The 22,754-nt window shown below is 33.6% G+C and overlaps 1 protein-coding gene across 1 annotated transcript in view; it reads right to left on the bottom strand.

The window, feature by feature from the left end:
• Positions 1 to 22,151, bottom strand: part of LOC108545278 (peptidyl-prolyl cis-trans isomerase CWC27 homolog) — a gene marked incomplete at its 3' end in the record, with an annotated part of 69,280 nt that extends 47,129 nt beyond the window's left edge. Inside the window, exon 1 of the mRNA XM_017896811.1 lies at positions 21,942 to 22,151. Within this exon, the coding sequence (XP_017752300.1) occupies positions 21,942 to 22,151 (210 nt within the window). The remainder of the gene's footprint in view (positions 1 to 21,941) is intronic.
• Between the last annotated feature and the right edge of the window lie 603 nt (positions 22,152 to 22,754).

Below are 22,754 nucleotides of genomic sequence, written 5' to 3'. Positions count from 1 at the left end.
GTCTGTGTAAAGGACAGGAACATTTGGGAACGATGAACACGATCATTAAGGGACATCGCGATTACCTTGAGTGGTGTTCTAATAGTTTGATAGATTTTAAAATTGAACGAAATTCAATTATTTAGTACAGTTCGTGGAATGTGAGGACTGAGCATGCGAAACGAGCGACATCCTGACAGCGAATAATCCATACCAATTACTTTTAACCATTTTCGAGAGTTTGATTTATACGTAGTACTTCTGTCGAGTCAACGTTCGTTATCCTCGTCTTTGTTTTATATTTAATTTAGTTTAATAAATAACTTCTTTGAAGGATAAACGTGTAGTACCACTGACCCCATGTCGCGTTACATCTGCCCCGGGATAGAGGACGTAATACTTTCTCCATTGCTCGTTTTTTATTAACAACTTGCAGATTACTCGTCATTCAATGAAATAGCAGTGAGCGAATAATTAAGGTAATTAATAATTAGGTAATTTTCCGATAAAAATTTTCGTGTCAAACGTAACGTTTCTCGAGTCATCCTACTTCAAGGTCAAAGCGTTTCAGGGTACAGGAGTGTACGTAGAATTCGGAATTTTAACTTTGTCGTACGGTCCTTAAACTCGACTACTGAATCCAAAATACGATATTGAAGGAGCGTAATTAATTTAATCGTTTATACCGCTTTTGATCGAAAATTACAGCTATTAACCCTTTGCACTCGAGAGGCGCCTCTCAGTCTCCGTTTAATCAGATTCTAAAGGTGGATGTTAATTAGTATATCAAATTTACAATTACCCAACGATGCATGGAATATCGAGGCAAAATAATTTTACGTCTTAATTTGCATACGAATTCTTATTTGTCGTTTTAGAAATATCGTCGACTTTATGGCAGAAAGTCTTCGAATTACTATTTTCCTGAAACGAAAAAATCGTCAAGTGTAAAGGGTTAATATGGCAAATAATAAAGGGATGAGATATCAAAGTAAAATAATTCTACGCCTTAATTTGTATACGATTTATATCGACTTTATGGCAGAAAGTCTTCGAATTACTTTCTTTCTGTAACGAAAAAATCGCCGAGTGCAAAGGGTTAATAAACACCGAACTGCGTCTTATGGCGAAGAACTAGCCGAATATTAACTCTGATTTTAAATTCATCGAATGACTCCAATGTGGAATGTATAATTACAATTTTATTACCCAGTTCTTGAATTGTACTTTTGCAATGTAATATGTCGTACGAGTAAAATTAGTTCGATTGCTCGTATCTCGTTCAAATGAAAATTATAGCACTTAACAAATCTTATACCGTACATTATCGCGAGAAACATTCTGAAATTCGACAAATATTCGATTACAAATGCAGAATTTATCATCGCAATTTCGTTACACTCGACATTCGAACTGGAAATAGTCGTTCGTTCTAAAATATGCACCACGCGTGAATAAAGTCAGTTAAATCGTTTGTATCACGTTTGCGCGAGAATTCCCAGCTCTTAACAAACCTTGGGCTGTACGTTACCAGGAAAAAATGAGCTTTCCTCGAAATCTGGAAATGAACCCTGCAACCGTGACATGAAAACGCGTTCTACAAGCGCGCACTTCCGTTGGCCTGCCCGCAACATTGCCCTTTTTGTCACGGTGCGGTCTGCCTGTCTGTTAAATACCAAGCAATTCTTCCATGGGGAGCGTGGCTGAAACGAGGGTCCGTGTCCTCCTGGCGTGTTCACTGTTTCACCTCTGTAACGGTAAACCCGTCAAGATTACTCATTCCTAATTTTCCGATACCGTGGTCTTACTCGCAAATACGTTATCACGAGCTGGGGCCATTTTAACGCGAGTGTACTCTATCCAAGAAAGAATGCGAAATTTTAACGAGTGACTGAAATTGTCATTAGTACAGAGCGAGAGTTAGAACTTGGATGACAATAGTCCCTGTTAGTATACCGCGACCGTCAGACAATCGGTATAACAATGGTCCCTGTTAGCACACCATGGGCGTCAGACATTGGCTAACTTCTTACTCGCAAATACGTTATCACGAGCTGGGGCCATTTTAACGCGAGTGTACTCTATCCAAGAAAGAATGCGAAATTTTAACGAGTGACTGAAATTGTCATTAGTACAGAGCGAGAGTTAGAACTTGGATGACAATAGTCCCTGTTAGTATACCGCGACCGTCAGACAATCGGTATAACAATGGTCACTGTTAGCACACCATGGGCGTCAGACATTGGCTAACAATAGTCCCTAATAGTCCCTGTTAGTACTTCACGAGTGTTAAACGTTGCGTGACTATAATCACTATAATCACTGTTGGTAGGAACACAGTGAACGTCAGACGTTGAGTGACCATAATCACTGTTGATAGGAATACCGTGAACGACAGACGTTGAGTGACTATAATGGCTGTCGGTAGGTACACCGTGAGTGTCAGACGTTGAGTGACAATAGTCACGGTTAGTCACCACGAGTGTCAAACGTTAGGTGACTATAATCACTATTTGTAGGTATACCGTAAACATCAGTCGTCCAGGGACTATAATCACTGCTGGTAGGTGCACCGTGACCGTTAAACGTTCAGTGACTTTAATCACTGTCAGTAGGAACACCGTGAGCGTCAGACGTTGAGTGACAATAGTTATCGTTAGCACATCACGAGTGTTAAACCTTGAGTGACTACAATCACTGTTGTTAGGTACACCGTAAACGCCAGACGTTGAGTGACTGTAATTACTGTTGGTAGATGCACCGTAAGCGTCAGACGTTGAGCGACAATAGCAACCGTTAGTACACCACGAGTATCAAACGTTAGGTGACTACTGTCATTGTTGGTACACGAGTAGCGTCAGGCGTCGGATACAGTCGCCATTAGTATCGATAGATGGCTACCCCATGGATAGATTGGCTTTTGAAGGATACGGGAAGATTCGGCGCCTCTTTTTGCAATCGCGTCACGCTGGAAGAAACGTTCGGGAAGAGAAATCGAGTCATTAATAGCGTTTCATAAATCTATTCCGAGACGGATATAGGAAAATCTCAGTGACGTATTTCCGCAATCCGTCAGCCGGACCGAAGTGAAAAGCTCGAATGACCCATCTGTGCGTCAGCCGACGCGAACGTGTTAATCATCCGGGTCTAACATCCATCGTATAAAGGAGAATTCGTGGAAACGATCAGAACTTAATATACTGTAGGATATAGCAGTGTTGGTTCCGGTGGCGCGAACGCGGATTCACTCGCGGATTCATGGGTTCTGGGAAGCCAGCGCCTGAAAGTCGGGGGTAAAGCGTGGCAAGGAAAGCGTGGGCAAAGAGTGGTTGCTTCTAATGGTTCGTACCGGGAAGCAAAGCCATCTTTCAGCGGAGACTGCGGAGAAAACGGGGTGGGAACAGGATGACAGAAGAGCGACGATCTTTCGACGAAAATTTCGGTACACGCTCTTTGCGGGGCCGGGAGCCGTCCGTGGCTCGTGAGCGAACTCGGGACAGTAAATCAACCCCGAGAGTGAACTCTCGGCGGTGGCAAACAATGCGCGGCGTGACGAAGGCATTGTCGAGTTTACGCCCCACAGGGTGCTCTGTGGCTAACATCCAGAGCTCAGTTCACTCACCATTATGGAAAGGGAAGGGAAGCTAGGAAGGTGGGGGTACCCCATCAATTACATGGGAAATTGCGCTCGCATTATTTATGTGCGTATACACCGACACGGGCTGCACTAGGCCACGCCACAGTTCTCTACAGCGGTTATCGATGGCCCGACAAAGAGGACATAAATAACACCTTTTGCACCAATACGCGCGCAGTTCTAAGTATGGGTCACTAGACGCGCGTGCACGTGTAATGCGGATTCGCGCGCGCGCGTAACTTACGCTGTAATTTGTAGAGCATCTTTACGTTGCACGCGTCCTTTGCGAAATTCTGGTGTGCCCACTGCTTCCCCCGTTATTACGTAATCTCGCCTTTTCCGGATCCCATTCGAATACTGATTTAAGGGACGCGCGATTTTCGCCGGAATTTCTATGGCAACGCTTTGGGTATGCTGGAATTATATAATGGTATTATAATAACCCGGCCTAATATTAATAGCTATCGTCGAGGTGTTAAATTTTGATCTGTTATGATATCGGAAAATGATTCCATATAAATGAACGAATGTTTAGGAGCTACTTAGAATTTATCGCGTCGAATTTTGTTTTAATTAATACTCGTTTGAACGAACGTGTGCTATATTTCGCATAATTTATGCTTTTCTTTCTTTTTTTTTTTCTTTGAATTTATGATGCTATGTATTATATTACCATTGTATTATAATATAGAAAAATAATAAGTAACATTGTTAGTGGCACGTATTCTGAAAACGAAGATATGTAATATTTTAGAATTTATTAATTTAAATAGTTTTTAAAATTTGTTCGGAACAGTGATCAAATTTTAATAAAATTCGTAATAATTTTGGTTTACAAGTAACTTTACAGGTATAAAATGAAGTATATTTTGGTTTATATACATTATTTTTGAAATAATGAATATTTAACGACTCGTTACGAATTGGTTTTACTATAACAAAAGTGTAAATAAAACTTGAAAATTATCGTTATAGTCTTTCCACAAAATATGCTATAATTCTATATATAACTGTAAACTACACGTTATTACAGAGACAACGAATAAAATCATTCTTAGACATTTCGGAAGGAAATCTGCAGTAACGTATTTAGGAAATGAAGATTCTAGACGCTTTTACCAAAACGACCCAAGTGCAAGTCTAAATCATTACAGGAATGGTTATTGGGTAATTATCCCAAAATAAAAGTTTTACCTTATTTCTCCGATCTGAATTTGGTCATTAGAAGCAAAACAGAATTGCAAAATAGATTGCAAGGGAAATGGCAAAAAACGGGAAACCATTATTTAAAAACGATAGTTGGTACGATGCCAAAATGCTGGCCGAAATTATGAAACAGAAAGTATCATTCGCTCTCAAACGTTAATTTCATCGAAGTAATAATTTCCGTAAAATATGAGAATAATTTTCTATTGATTAGAAAAGGAAAGAATTGTGCTAATTTTTGTAAAAATTTGGTTGTATCGATTCATTAATTACACACAAACACTTGGGTTTTCTTTTATACACGGTGGTTGCGTGCAACGGAAAAAGTGTCGAAAAAAAATTAATTTGTAACATCGTATAAAACTCGTATGTATTCCGGGAACGCAATCTATATAAAATGCTCTTCCCATATACGCTTTAAAAGAATTAAAAAATAAATTCAATTCCATTCCACGGTATACTATCCAACAGGTATGCTATCCAAAAAAAAAAAAAAGGGATTTAATATATTCCGGATACACGTGGTTTTCTGTAAATTGGGTAAAAGTACATATGCGAGTAAAACATGAAAAAGGGCAGATGAAAGTGAATAGAACGCGTTAAAATACCAGTACGACTATGAAAAAAATATAGCTTCGTTATATCAATCTTGACCGAGCGAATGATATTGTAACTCGGTTTATTTATTTGTTCAAGCGTAAAATGGCATAGATATAAACAAAGTTGACGAAGGACACGGTAGAGAGAAGGCGCGAAGAGATAAAAGGGTGAAGAAGGACAGAGAGAGGGAGTAAGAAAGAAAGATGGATATACGGAGCTGCCGAACGGGGCGACAGCTGTCGATTTTGTGCAGCCCTTGCGCAGAATGCGCAAGCAGAGTTGCAACGGACTAGCCATAAATAACGTGCTCGTTTCTGGACCGTAGAAGAGGAAAAAAGATCGGGCATAGAAGAGTGGGAAGAGAGTGGGGAGGGAAGTAACGAATGTTGGCGACCGTAGCGCCATCCTGCGGGACGAGTTCGTGCTCGCCGACGACGTGGCCGGATTAGTTCATTAGCTGTATCTCTTCCTGATCGATGTGCGGTGAGCGGAGGGTGATTATCTACTCTCGACTAGTTTCCTGTGGAGACACGTGAGAAATCACGACGACGACGACTACGACGAAACTCCAGTGGCACGTTTCGAAAACGCTTCAAACGATAAAGCCTAGCGGCTATTCTCGGAGATCCTTATACTCCAGTGACACCGTTCAATGAGAAGAAGATACATGTTTGTTCTTTGCTTTCACAACCTCTCCGATCTGTAACCTTATCTTTTCGCTAATAAAACTCACTCGAGATTTTAAATGTACATTAACGACTAATCTCGGTGATCTCTTTGACCTGACCATTCTTATTTCATTTTTCGAATGTAATATACTATTCATCCACGTGTATTGTTTCTATAACCCCTTATACAGGAATTAATATTGAAAATGTTGACCTGTAATGGTAATTAAATATACTATATACAGCAAATAATAATCCAAGTATGGTGAATATATGAACATGTAATTACTAGATGTATATAATTATTGGAAAAATAAAATATCTGAAGATAGTCATTTTGACTAGCTCGGTAATTCTAGGGGTAAAAATAGAGGTAGAGAATATCTTCTTGCATATATAGGTTATGTCCAAGTTTTAGCAAACAGCAACGAGCATAGAACAATAGGTTTTGTTCCTTATGTCGCACACGATATGAAATAAAAAAAGGTGGAATCGATAATTTTTATTTTAATTTTGTAAAGTAATATATTATTCGTGCACATGTATCGTTTTAATAATTATTTTTAAAGGAATTAACATTCAAAATGTTGACCCGTAATGATAATTAAATATACTGTATATACTTATACATTTACTATATAATTAAATATAGTAAATAATAATCGAAGCTTGGTGAATAAATGAATGTGTTGTAATCACGTTTTGTAGGTTATATAAGTATATATACAGGGTGTTCGCGTTATGTTTTGTCGCCATTTCTTAGGTATTTCCGGTAGTCAATTAAAAAAGTGTTTCAGGCATAATTTTTTCAGTATTCGATGGATTACGTGTTCCCGCATTACTGAAACTTAAAAAATGCTTTTTACGTAAAAAAGTCAAAGCGACCTTAAAAAATCGTAAAATTCATCTCGACGTCAGCAAGAAACCTGACATCAAAAAGATATAGCGTCATCTAAAAAAGTCAAGATCACCTTGACTTTTTTACGTAAAAAGCATTTTTTTAGCTGTAGTAATATGAGAACACGTAACCCATCAAATACTAAAAAAATTTTTTCTGAAACAGAACTTAACGCGGATACCCTGTACGTTATATATATATATATATATATATATATATATATATATATACATAGGTGTACATAATCATTGGGAAAATAAAATATTCGAAAACAGTTATTTTGGCTAGCTAGGTAATTCTAGGGTTAAAAGCAGAGTTAGAAAATATCTTCTCGCAATATAGGTTATGTCCAAGATTTTGCGACCAGCAATGAGCATCGAACAATACATTTTCTTCCTCGTGTCGTACACATTATGAATTCAAAAATGGTGGAACCGATCATTTTTATTTCAATTTTGTAATGTAATACAAAAATTTGTAATGAAACATGTAATGTAATAATGTTCATGCACATGTATCGTTTCTATGATTATTTTTACAGAGATTAACAGGAATTTACAGTAATTGAATATGCTATATATAGCAAATAATAATTGGTGCGTGGTGAATAGATAAATATTTAATCATGCTTTTTAGGTGTATATAATTATTGGAAAAATAAAATATTTAAAAACAGTTATTTTAACTAGCTCGGTAATTCTAGGGTTAAAAATAGAGGTAGAAAATATCTTCTTGCATATATAGGTTATGTTCAAGCTTTTGCGAGCAGCTACGAGCATCGAACAATACACTTTGTTCCTTATGTCGTACACATTATGTATTCAAAAAAAGTGGAACTTGTTGAGAAAAATGTGTATTTTAATTGTTCTTGTCGTGAGTTATATAGCGTGCTACGTGGGTACTTATTACCGAAGGCCGATAACGATAATCTTTGCGCGAACCATTCTCTATGTGTACGTTCCTCATACTTCAAACACGATCGTTTAGTAATTTCAACGGTTTTATCGTTAAATGAAATAATCTTCCTATTTTAAAACGTCTGAAAGCATTTAATTATCATTTATGTTCGAATACATTCTAATATGACCTTATTTATAGCTTCGAATCCATTATGTAGAGTAATATCTGTATACATATTGGGTGTGCACACTTCTAAATATACGTGTGTATGTGTACCATAAAATTAAAATATCGGAGCGAGTCATAAATTCTTATCTAGTACATGCTGATTTGAAAAGCAATGGCCATTGTGTTCTCCGATCTTAACTCCTGTTTTTATTTACTATGTAATTCTCTTGGCGTTTGTATAACATTATTTAAATAAAACGATCGATCAAGATTATGTAAATTGGCTATGAAGTAATGATTCACCATAGTCAATATCTAATCTCTTTAATACGTTCGCGATATATAATTATTATTTACGTATCTCGCGAAGGTTGTTGTGACAAATGGAAGAATTAGAAGTATTTTTCTATGAAAGAAGAAGAACCTATAATCGTTTTCCTTATATGGAAACGTGAAAGTTGAAAATAAATGAATAGGAATAGAGATCGAATATTTATTACTCTTATTTTCCTAAGTAAATAATAACCGTTGATTCACATGCACCAAATTATTGTTAATTTTCTATAGTCATTATTATATTCAATTACAGAACTATAAAGAAATTTGTAAATTCCAATTTTAATTAATGTGTATACTTATGAAATATTTTTAAGATTCCTTTCTTCACCCCACTACCAAAAATATTCAAAACGTTTAAAATATATGCGGAAATTATATCGCTTAATTATTGGATAATTTTTTGTTTCGTATTTTTCAAGAAATTATTTCTTGGTATAATAATTCTTCCGATAACGATGTGCATTCTATCGTTATTTGTGCAACGCAATTGCTAACAATCTCAAATCTATACGTCACACTGCGTGTTTTATTCTGTACCATAACGTAACACCTTTGATTTATGGATGGTATTAACATAAATCATTTATCACTGTATTGTATTTGCTAGAATATAACGTTCACTGAATACGCATCCTGTTGATGCAATATTATGCACACTTGAATAAATCACTCAACACGTAGTTAAACGTTGATCAGATATCTAATTAGGTTATATGCGTCACTTACATTTGTAGATACTAATCACCTTCCATAATCTCTACCTTTGACAATCGAACAAAAACGATTCTCGTTTCAAATTGAATTTTTATTTCATAGTCAGTTCTTGCGGTGAAAAAGTTTCAAGAAATAACGTTTCAATTTACTCGCGTAACCTAACCTAACCCGATCTAGTCCGCGTATAAGTAAATCGTGTTTATCTTAATGTCATAACCTGCAAAAGTATTAGATATGCCTCAAAGGTTAAATAGCAAGCTAATTTAATTTAAATAGCAAATTACTTTCTGCAAAACTGATTAATTATAGTAGAAGTGGATAATAAATATTCAATGTGGAGAAGTAACTTATTTTTGTATTTCAAAGTAGAACAGTTTTCCCTCTTAAGAATATTATAATCGTCTGACTTCGTATTAAAAGAGCGATATACTTATATGTAATAGTTAATTGCTTAACAATTTTATCTGTGACTTTTATAACAAGGAGAATGATGCATGCAACACGTCATAATATTCTCTATCTTATGCCCTATAACCTACAATTCCACATAAAGAAATTAAAGCGACTTTGAGATTTAAATAATCGTTAATTGGATATCTTTAATGCTATGAATTATGCGGTTTCTTATATTATAAATTTCCTATTAAACAATTTTTTAGCATCTTATCTTGTTTAGATGTTTGCGCGTACTGAATTAGGTATGTAAGTTATTTTCTGTATAGGATATTTCAAAACACGTGGACGTGACGTCGAGTATGAGTTAAATAAATAAGGATAATATGAAACGAACAACTAATTATTATGTCATAATTTTTCTACGTATATTTGTTTTCATATTATTCAATTCTGTAATTCTTCAACTTCTGTCGTTAAAATGGGATTTCATCAATTGACATAAATGTCAAAGTATAAAACATGATTATATTCGTTATTTTATGTCACACACAATTATGGAGCAAGACGTGTACTGTGTATGCCTGTAAGAAAGATGCAAAGTGATTCCGATGTTTCATTTAATATTATGTTTTCACAAATATCAAAATATAAATATTTATATTTATATTGTATTATTCTCTTTATTGTTCATTTATATAATAAAGGTTTTGTTACCTCAAATTCTTACGATTATCAAATTCTCATTAATCAACCCATTTTGTATTGTATTTTATTTCTTTTATTGACATCTGGTAAGATAATAAATTGTATCTTATATAAATGTTGTAAATTGTTGCAGAAGTAAGAAACATTTGTTCTGCTTTATCCAGTTACGTAAATCATTTTGCTTGTGTATAGATGTTTAAGTTCTTACATTATACTATTTCATGATACAATCATTATACAATGTTATACTATTACATAAATAATATAGTCATAATCTGGTATTTAAATTTAGACTCCTGTAAATGCATAGTTATAATATCAAAAATATTTTTATAACATGAAAACCCTTTCACATTAAATGTATAAATAATTTTGTAGGAGATTAATAAATATTTACATTCTGCGAATTCCAATGACACTTTTTATTTTGAATAATATTGTATAATTTCGTTAGGCAAATAAATAAACTCGAAAGATCTTATTGTTAGTTACACGAGGCAATAATTATTAGTAGGTATTATCAAAATGATTAAAATATCTATTTTTTTAAAATTATTCTTATCCTACTTTTATTCGATATGACATTCTTTTATCGAGTTTAATAAATTTTTCATAACGATCACGATAATTAATAACTAGATACAAAAATCTAGAAAGTGTAACATGAAATATCTGCAATGAAGGCAGTTATGAATGTTGTTGTGGATACTTATTTCTCGTATATTTCTAACAAACTTTTATTATTGTACATGTAATTTGAATAGAGAAAAGTAACGAAAGTTGAACCACTCTGTATCAAATGCATAACTTATTTCGTTAATGCTAGAACAAGTAAATAAAAGAGTTAACTCCTTAAAAATAGTGCCACGAAGCAATAGAATCACAGTTATTCGTTTATTATTCAATATCAATAATGATTTTCATTTTTGCATTATGATTACCATTTACCATTTTTATTTCATTCGCAAAGTTTGATAGTTTCATCGTATTATATCTTTGATACAAATTGGTGTTTAAATTGTTAATTATTATTCCTTTCTCGTTTTTAATGTGCATAAATAGGACGAAGGTAATCATCTACATGATTTTTTCTTAATAATAAATGTTTTCAGTTTCTTAATAATAAATGATAATAATAAATGACAATGTATTTCTGAAACAGTTTCTTTTTTTTAATTTGAATGTTTATTTCCTCAAAGTTAGAACACCGTTCTGTAAATAACTTGATGCATTAAATTATTTACGTTGATCTTTAGATTACATACACAATAGCAAACGATAGAGGGAATTAAAGGAAAGGTCATGATCCTGCTAGTTAATGAAAAAGGCAATAGAAGTCGTGAGAAAAGAGAAAATGGAATGAAAGAAAGTTGCTAGAACGTTTGAAACAACTGAAGCAGCTTTAATGTGGTTATCGAATAAAAAATATGGAAATTTTAAAGAAGTTTCTAAGACAAGGACGGATCGTTTCACAATTTTTCCTTTGGAAACTTTATAAATATATTTGCAACTTTCGTAAGCTAAATTGTCAGACTAACATTACCAAATTTATTTTTGTTTTCTCCACAATAGAATTTATAAATATATTCGTAATTTTTATAAACAAATTAACATAGTTATATAATCAAAGTCTTTATTTCAAGAAAGTTGCTCAAAGTCGAGTTTGTAGATGCAATATTGCAAATCGGTGCATCGTTAAAAATCGTAATTATACTTCTTATTACTTGCAAATTGGTTATAGCATATTCTGTAATGATTCTTCAATGAAAGCTAACTCGTGTAATGGGTCAATTTTGGACTTTCTTGTTCACGCGACTCAATATTATTGAATTTCATTATTCAGGAACGTTAAAAAATATTTTACCAGGAAAGCATCTTCGATTAAAGCTTTTTAAAAGTTGGGGAAATATGTCGCACACCTTCTTCTTCTTTGATTAAATTGTCTTAATTTTTTAACTAATATAAATTTTAAAAATCGTCTAATGCGATGTAATTAGGAAGTATAATTTGCATTTAAAAATTTATTATTTTTCTGAGTATTGTGGAATCTATTATTTTTATGAAAATTTATCGTAATTACTCAATAATTATAAATCTGAATCTTTTTCATTAAATTAGTAAAAAATTCATTCGAATATTGCAAAGTATACATGGAAAAAAAGAAATCAAAAAATAAAAAATTCTCCTTTGTAGGAATATGAAAACTTTTTAATATGAAAACCAATAACTATGTATATGTAAGTATTAACAGTAAAATTAAATATATATATATTCGTACGTTCAGAATGTCTTTTTTGTATTTTTGTATTTTTACATCGTTTTAAAGGTTACTATTTGGTACAGTTTGTACGTTATAATGTAAGAGTTAGCACAATTAAGAAAGAACGAATTTTACATGAAAGAATAAATGGAAATTATAGAGAAAAGTTTTCTCGTTTTCACCGTTTGCTTTCAACAAAAATTGAAAAATCTTTTAAATATAAATGTAAAGAAAATATAATATGGTATACAGAAAGAAATACGAAATGTTTAAAAAATTAATGAAACAATTTTTTTGATGTATGTAATAGTTTCGATATTGTCATTCATGTTTACGCGAATATCTATAGATATTAACGAATGTACAATTTGTAGAAATTTTTATAATTATATAAAATACAGTATTGTTATTAATTACAAAAACTGTAATGTGAGTAGAAGTAATTGATAAACAATTAAGTAATTAAGAGAATTAAATTATATTTGATTTCACGTTTTCAAAAATTAAATTGCTACACGTAAGAATTGAAACAGAGAAAACTTATTTCGACTTTCTTTATATATATTTGAATATTTTTCACAATTTGTTATACTTATAAAAAATATAAAACTTTGTAATTTCAATTTCTAACGAAATGTTGCTTTATAAATTCTGTTCATTAAATAGTCTATTATTTATCATATATTCTATTTTCGAAGTTATTTAAGAAAATGTAAATCGTTTCGCTGAAGTTGTTACAGGTAAATATTTTTCGAATAATGGAAGAAAAAACTTGCAACTGTTAAATACTATTCCACGCGAAGAAATTTTACTCGCTACGAAATGGTTATCTAAATTATATCACGAAGTAAAAGTGGAAATTGCTTTTCATATTTAAATAAAAATACAGGTATAATACCAAATTATGTATATTAAATCAGTAAATTTATAATACGTATTATTTAGATATACACAATGAGTTATAATTCTAAAAATGATTTAATATTAAACTGTTTTATTGCATCTCAGTGTAATTTGAAAGTAATGCAAACTAATTTTTGGTCAAATAAATCGGTAAAATAATAACAATATTAATTGAAATGGCGTAAATAAATAATAATAATAATCTAAATAGTAAATTTTAGAACAAGAGAAGAAGATTAAAAATATGTAATATAAATATTAAAAATATAAATATATATTATAAGTATGAAATTCGTATTAATTCCACAATTTCCAGAGTCATTTACATTTTTAATGAAACGCTGACTATAACGTACAAATAAACATGCTTATTGTTACATGCTCAGGTGACTTCAGTTAATTTACATATATAGTATTGAACATCCTGTCACATAAGTATCTAACAAAATAGAAAAAACTTAACGCGAAATACAAATGCCAGTGTAAATTTTGATTTATCTGCCACTAGCCAGAAAAGCACCCGATAACTTATATACATAACTCGCATGTGCAGTAAACACCACTTATACAGCTTCAATTTTCCTCGCGTTTATCTGTCAAAAATTCATTGCACTCCATTACAAATTCCCCTCCCATTGCGTCGTTTTCCATCGTTCTAGGCCAGCGATTGGAGGGAAAAAGGGAAGAGAAGAAAGGGGAGGAGAAAAAATGGTAAAAGAGCAGACATCTGGCGAAAGAAGGCTGGAAAAAAGGAAGATTAATTTAATAGATTTGCCGGTTTCGGATCGCGTTTTCATCGGAAGGGAAAAACCGAGTTATAAACTGCTGTCGTTATTTCCATCTTATCTCTGTGGCGGAGAAGGTAGCCGAGTGGTAGTCAGATACGAGCAGTTTCCACGGAAGAACATTAGCGGCGTTATTAGCGCTAGTTAGAGGATACGCTTTGGTGAGAGATGAGAGCGCTGTATAATTATCCGAGCCTTCCCCTTCTGTCTATGCGGACGAGGACAACATGTTTATGTGGCGCCGACTGCCGACTGAAGAAGCTCATGCTCCTCTTTTACCATTCGTGACACCAGACAAGACAACGATGACGCGTTCCCACTATTTAGCACATGCCTTTAAACGACCGATCGGTAATTTATAATTCTCCGCCAGTCGCCTTGCTCTCCATTTCTATTCTTTCTTTATAGCTGAAATTTTTCATTCCCTCTTTCAGATGGTTATAAATGGTAATAAAACGAGACAGGTAGGGGTATTAAGGTTGAATAATCACGAGAAAGTGACGTTTGATAAACGTTTCGTATAAATCAATTCTTGTATTTATTCCTTGCCAATTAACTTCTGCCAACTCTATATTACATATACTTATTTTAAGATATAAATAGAATATCGTGATGTATATCTCCTTTTATTAATATCCTCGATTTTTTAGTATTTTTTTCGTCCACCGGTTTTGATAGTTGTAAGTAATAATGGAACGGGACAATTGGGACAGACTGAGTTGAAGAATTACGAGAAAGTGGTGTCCGAAAAGTTTTCCATATGAATCAATCCTTATATTTATTTCTTGGTTATTAATTCGCATTATTAACTCGAATGTAAATTATACCAACCTTGCTATATAGATGAATTTTATTTTACGAATGTCAATTTCTTCTTTCCTATATTATATTTCATTTTATTCTCCCATAAAATATTTTAGATAGTTGTAACTTACTTGTAAGAAATTGGGATTGAATAATTGGAAGAAAGCGACATTTAATTTTAAATATTCGATACCAATCAATTTCTGCATCTATTCTTTATTACTCGATTTTTGTTAGATGTATTATTTTTGTAACGTAAGTAGTATATTTTACTTTATCGATAAGAATTTTTATTTAATCTTACTTCTGATAAAGTGTTCCAGATGTTTAATAATTATCCGTCATGGATCAATCCTTGTATTTATTCCTTATCAGTTAATTAGCGCTAATTATATGTCATAGCAATTACGTATGAAACAGGATAGTTTACTAATAATATAATAATAATAATAATAAAACGGAACGACTAGAAATAATGAAATTGACTAATTAATACGAAGAAAATAGTATTTAATAAATATTCAATGTAAATCAATTTTTGAATTTATTCCCTGTCAGTCAACCTGTGCCAATTATTTACTGTATTAATTTTCCAGGCTAAATGAAATATTATGTCATATATCTTACGTATTAATATTTTTCGCTCGATATAAATCTATATGGTACGGTGTACTTCCTTTTCCGCATTCGTTCATCTCGTTACGTTTACTTCTTCGCACATAATTTAAAGGAACGATCCGTAACGAACCATAAATAGTTAAACTGTACTCGAAAACAATTTTATAAATTGACACACGGCAAGCACACGCGATATTACGATTGTTTATTATTATTTTATTTATTCCTTCGTTTCACGAAAGCAAACGGTATAACTTTATTACGAAGGACGGTGATTATAAAAATTTGCTGAGAAATCACATTGGAAATGACACATCAAATTAACTCACCTAATAACGCACAATTTCATGATCGATACGAATTATGTAAATCAACTTGTCTGCATTGCACATGTACGTGCGGTACAATCATATAATTCTGCGAATAGTAATGAAGGGAAGTAACACTCGAATTTCCATGAAACAATTGATATGCATTTCGATGCAGCACGAACCCATCCACGTCTGTGAACATATACCAGTGCTATTACCACCTCAATCTATTTCAGCCAAATTCATTAATCGCTACAATATGCATTCGACCTGGTGTTACGTATGCATTTAAAACATATTTGCGATAAATTTATTCCAGAACCAATCTCCTACGAATATGAGATACGTACGTTAATAACATTCGGAAAATATTCTACCGATTTTTCTTTTATCATCTTTTGAATAAAACCATATCGCACAGAAAAGTTCTCCTTGATTACAAACGAAACCTCATTGGTTTAAAAATGATTTTAATGTAATTTTTCTTTAATAAAGAGATATCGCAGAGGAAAGGTAAGTGTTCGTTTTAAACATAATTTCATTGTTAAAAGCATATACGTATAATTGTTCAAAAATAATTTTAATATAATTTTCTTTTATACAGAAATATTTCTGAAAGAATTTATCGAATATTATAAACAAAACTTTACTGATGAATATTTACTGCAATATAATTTCTTTTTATATAAATATGTTATAGAGAAAAGTTTTGATTAATCGTGGACAAAATTTAACTATTAAAAAATTATTTAGAATAGTTCAAAAAATATTATTTTTGCACATACTACGGTTCTTTCAAAACTGAACACAGTATGGAAAAGGTTATCATTTATTATAAAGAAAAATATATGATAGTTTAAAAAACCCTAATTTTCTTTCAACAAAAACTTATTACAGTCAGTCGTAAACAAAGATTTAGTACGAAACAAATATGTACAATTTATTTTTCAAGAAAAACATATATATAGAATTATTTACAAAATTTAGTAATTTGTCATAATTAATAAGTAATTATAGAAAATTTCCTATTAAAGAAGAATATGCACGATACTTTACAATCAACTTTCATACGATTTAATACAAATTTCACTAGTCGGTGCTTTCTCGAATAATAAAAGAGAGCAGAAAGTAAGGAAATTATTGCTTCCATCGTTACTCGCGCTATACGTAATTCAATAATTCCACCGGTATGTTTCGACGTAATATAAATTTCGTACTCGGTGCAAGAAACAAGAGCAACTGCTGCACAAGTGCTGTAAAAAATATTGGTTACACGAGGAGAAAGGTTACGAGTATAATCTGCTAAACAATGCGGACAGAAACGTATATTCTCGAGGAATAACGGCGGCGGGTATTTTGAAAGATACTTTATGCAGGTAGCGCAACGGCGAAGATTTTGAAACGTTTATTTTCACCGCAAATAACGGCAATCATTCAAAGCCATCTCGTTCCGAATAACATTCTAAAAGAAAATTATTTTTTATAGTCGCTATAAAGCCGTAAACCCGGTGTCTCAGGCTCGCTGAGGGCCGAGCTTATAAGTTATATTACTTAATTACCTTTATTCATTTTTGATGAACAATCGGAACTATTTGTCTGTCCGTTTAAACACTGCCACTGACATTTATTACTGTGGCTAACAGATGAAAAACTTTTCATAATCCATACCTACGTCATCTACCTCTCGCCAGGAATAGAATTTTATGCCTTCCTTCGCGCATGTTTACTCTTTATTCCAAACAAAAATCTGTGTTAGTAATAATTCAGATGACTTCTTCGAATAGGAAGACCTGCTAACAGAAGAGACCATGTCGTACTGAATAAGATGCAGATCGGACATTCTAGAATTACACAAGAACATTCTTCTGAAGAAAACATCCCCACCCTATTGCGATAAGTACCAACATCCCTTAACCATCTAACATATTTTATTTTTCTGTAAGGAATACGAGGCTTCACGAACCCATGCAAAGGTTCCTAACTCATTAAAAGAAATCTTCAGCAACATAGAAAACGCCAAAAGTACCCTCAGATTCGTTCGATGTAACAAACAATTGTGTGAATACGTCTAGTACCTACACCTAATGGTTCATGTCGCTAATGACCTTGTTGTCGATGCGACGATAACCACTTGCGCTATAAAGACGTGCCACGCACGTGGAGATGCTTTTGTTCCAAAGCCGCCAGCGACGTGTGTACCACGTCGATAGGCATTTGTCGCAGAAACAAAACCGACGTGTCCGTCACGTCGGCTAACAATTAGCTTGCAAACGCGGTGCGGCGTCGATATAACGCCTTACCGCATATTATATTGTAGAACACGGCACGGCAACCTAAAGTTAAATCGTAGCACAAATAGTTAAGCCCTTAATTAAAAAAAAAAAAAAGAAAATCTGTGTTCTTGTAAATTCAAGGGAACAAAAGCTGTTTTCGATTGCGACTGTGTTTTCTCCCATTTCTTTTGCTCTATTTGTTTTTTATTTTCATATTCTCGAATAGGCGTCCTGAAACACGAGATCGGCCATGGTATAAGCTCTAAAGTATCGTGGACATATATTTAGAGTGCGCGATTTTAGATTTCAATGCTCGAATCGGTGGGTGACTTTCGAATATAAACCTGTGGTACACTTCCAGGCGGTCATAAATCTAGCAAATTATTTGCTCGATGTTCTTATTGCAATTATATGAATTGCGTGAAACCGGGGTAATAAATCACGCGGAGAGAAATCCAGTTATCGTGACTAACACGTATCTTTACGACTTAATACGTATCTTTATGAAAACAAAAGGAAGTTAAGTTATTAATGCGCGATGATAAATTTTATTTTCGCAAAAACGCTGTGAGTTAATATTAAGATTGTTCTCTAAATAAATATCTATTTTCATATGTCAATGATTAATGCGTAATTAATCTTGAACCTACTTATCGTTAAATTTTTATTTTTTACTGCTTTCTTTCTGCTTGTTTCCTTTTAGATAGACTTTGTAAGCTTTGCAAATTAAATCATTCTCAAAATTTTATACCTTCTGCGAATATTATAAATAATATTACGATGAAGTTTTCAATAAAATTTTGTATGTTTTAGATCAACTACTAATAATAGTTGTTAATTATAGTCGCGATAAAATTTGGCCCATTAATTATGGCGGAAAGTGGTGGTAGTATTATTTATGAGATTTTACAAGTCATAAAAATAATTGGTAATTTTAAATATTCCGTTAAAAATTAATTATTGCTGAATTTTTGTATCTGTAATTATTAATTATAGCCGCGATAAAATTTGGCCCATTAATTATGGCTGAAAATGGTGGTAGTATTATTTACGAGGTTTTACAAGTTATAAAAATAATTGATAAATTTTAATATTCCGTTAAAAATAAAATATTACTAAATCTTTGTACCTATTTAAAATGTTGGCAAGATTTATTTAAGAGGTAGCTCTTTATGTACTACTGCAGTTATGAGAGCTTTATTAACGCGTGCGTTGAAAATGAAAAGCGAGATAAGGTAAGGTAACAAATATTTATGAAGTACGTTGCACCTTAATTGTATATTTTATGATTTATTATGCAAAGGTAACGTGTGAAGTGCAGAGATTTTAGTTACCCGTTAGTTCTCATGCTTCTTACTTAAAACTTTGGTAAAAGCCTAAAGTTCAGCTAATTATTATTCCCTCGTATATTATTCCGCAAGTTTTAAGACCTGTTTAAACTTCAAGTACTAAGAAAACAATCGTAACACGTTGGATTATCACTGTTAATTTATCAACTAAATTCTTATTTAACTCTTTATTAACGGTATTTGTTATTATACTTATGCAAATAAATTTATTAAACGAAAAGTTTGGTTTACTCAAGTATGATTCTCAGGCTGCCAGTTAATTTGACAATGTTATGTACTAATTTTTGCATAACTCGTAAAATATTTGTTAATAATAACTAGAAAAAAACATGAGTATTTTATTATTTCGATAAAGCTTTCTCTTCCAGTATTCAAAATATTTTACTGGAAGAAACGTGAATATTTTATTACTTCGAAGAAGTTTTCTCCTTTCAAGAATTCAAAATATTTTACTAGAAAAAACGTGAATATTTTATTATTTCGAAGAAGTTTTCTCCTTCAAGAATTCAAAATATTTTAGTAGTGTTCCAAAAATAATATTTCCTGTGTATTGTTAATAATTTCCTGTATTTTGAAATTGTCTCTAGAATTCTGACGAATAGAAACATAAAATATTTTTGTGCGATAATGCAGATTGCGAAGATAATTTTGAACAATGACATCCGTGATAGTGTAGTATTGCTTTTCAAAAACAACGTATGATGTGTTGTTCTGATAACAGTAACGTTCATAATAATGACTCGAATAATGACATTTTCGTTTACAGAATGAAAAGCTTGAGTTCAACTTACACGTGCAGAGATTGGAGTAAAGGTCAGATTTTGAAAAAATATAGAAAATGAGTGAAGGATTTAATGTTCCATTTATTATACCTACTTCAGAATTTTAAATTTATATTTAATAGACTTATTATAAGTTTTGAATAAAGGGACATTAAAATATTCATCGAAGAGGATCATCTTATTCCTCCATGAAGCTAAATGTTATAAAATTACAGTAAACCGTTACTATGACATGAGAATTCGTTATAGAATTTGAAACTTAACGCTTTTTTCGTAATTGAAAACTCTCGGAACTTAAATCAACGAATAAAAATAAATAATGAATCTTACCAGCGAGAATACGTGAAAAATTAATTGAAGTTACCGATCAACAGCTGCGCTGAAAAGGTGGAGCAAAAAGGATTAACCATAATATAGTACAATTACATTTAACCGATGTCATAGCTTGTTTCGTTACAATTTCACTGTCAATTGATTGCTACTCATTTTACAATTGAATTACCGTCCAACGTCTGATAATTCAAATATCGTTAAGTACAATGGAATACCAAAGTAAAGCAAACGGTGAAACGAATGAAATTGTAAAGATTGCACGAGTGTTCGGCATAATTGCGTGAAATAGTCGTTAGTATTAAGAGGAAAGATAATTAACTTGAATAGTCTTAGATACTGCAGTGTTTTCACGGATGCAGTTTTAAACGTTCCGTTATCGCCAAGAAACGTCCGAATTATTCGTCAATAGCAATGGGATGCAGGAGCTCTGATCTAACGAAGCAAAGATCCTCCTCGCGAGATGCTCAATTTACAGTCCTCCACTTATTGCGATAATAAGAACGGGCTCGATTAACACGTCCAAGAAAGCGATTCCATTTTACGAGACAATTTTCACAGAGCCATAGATAATAACCGTACCTCGTTCAATGAGAGAACCAGTGTTTCGATAAGTCGGATCTCTACAAAAAACTGTTCCAGTATAGTGCGTTCAAGGAAAGGAGGCACAGCGTGTTTACATCCTCACGGGTGATTAACTTCACTAACACTGCCATGATCACAGTCAGTGACCACTATTGGCCGACGATGATGACAAAGATCATTGGTCGTGAGGACGTAAACACGCTGTGTCTTCTTTTCCGGAACGCACAGTACCAAGTGCTGCTAATACTTCAGGTTCATCAGATTCGCTATAGAACCATCAATAAACTCGCCATAGTGATACCTTCTTAAGGATGTTCAGAAAGCAATCAACGTTATTTGAACAAAAGAACCGCCCTTCTTACCAGAATGGCGATGTAGCCTTTAAACGTGGAATGTCCACGCCCCTAGAACGCGCGTAGAAGTGTAGCAGCAGTCAAGGCTGACACGCATGAAAGATCGCGAAGCCATGACCCCAGGGGCTGGCAAATTTCCCATGCATGGATCGACCGCTTGACCAATGGGACCAAATATAGCACCGTCGAAGCACCCTTCTCATTGTCCGGTGACCTCCTAGAACCAATAAGGATTGGCGTAAATGCGTTGAATTTAAACTGCTACAGGCATCTGAAATGAGCTCCTTTCAAGACTAGGTTCGTGAACAGAGAAGGCAACCGGAAGGATGACTCGATGCTTCTGCGAGAAGATTGGCCCGACTAGAGCCGTCCACCTACGCGCGTCATGCCATCGACGTCCGCGAAGGGGGTAAGTCCCAGGGCCTTCTCTTGCCCGCAGGGGTCAGCCCCTTCTGTAGCGCCTTCATCTCCGCTAGCTAGCTCTCCCACAACGAACCCAGCGTAACCTACTTGCCCTGATTTCTGCTGCTGGGAAGGTCTCTTCCTTCGAAAGCACCCCTGCTGCGGGTTTGCCATCGCCAGCACCATGCCGAGACACTGAACAGTCGTCGAAGGTTGGAGTAACGCTCCTAAACTTCTTGTACCTAGCTTTTCTTACCCTGGTCCAGAGTCACGACCCGAATGGTCATCTCCAACTGTTGCTTCGTGTCAGACGCGTATGGGGCTCGGACATTGGATTCCTTCGACGATGGTCCCATCTAGCGAGACTCCAGAGTCGAGAGAACGTCTGGCGCCAGCCCACTGGATGTCCGTGCAATTGTCATCGTCGCCGACGTGATACCACAAGATGTCTAGTTACAGCCTCTGATTCTACACTATCCCGTTGGCTATGAACGTTTTACACCTGACTTACTTATTTATCGCTGTATGACTCTGAGGTTGGACCATGAATTATCTTTTGTGTTTCCTACTAGTAAGATGTGGTGAAAATTTGTTGAGTATCGAGGTATTCGCGATTCGAAAAAGTGTACTCCCAAGACTTGGAGAGATACATAGATGCAGCGAATAAATAGAATTCGATATTTCAATTAGAGCTCTGCTTTTTAAAAATTATATTTCCCAATTCTGATCTCAGAAAACGTTTTAATTCCCTTTGTAGGAACTCTCCTTATAACTATGAGTATGGTAAAC

Source organism: Eufriesea mexicana, unplaced genomic scaffold (genome assembly GCF_001483705.2).
Source record: "Eufriesea mexicana isolate 0111107269 unplaced genomic scaffold, ASM148370v2 scaffold413, whole genome shotgun sequence".
NCBI lineage: Eukaryota > Metazoa > Arthropoda > Insecta > Hymenoptera > Apidae > Eufriesea > Eufriesea mexicana.
This window is presented reverse-complemented; position numbering and strand designations above follow the sequence as displayed.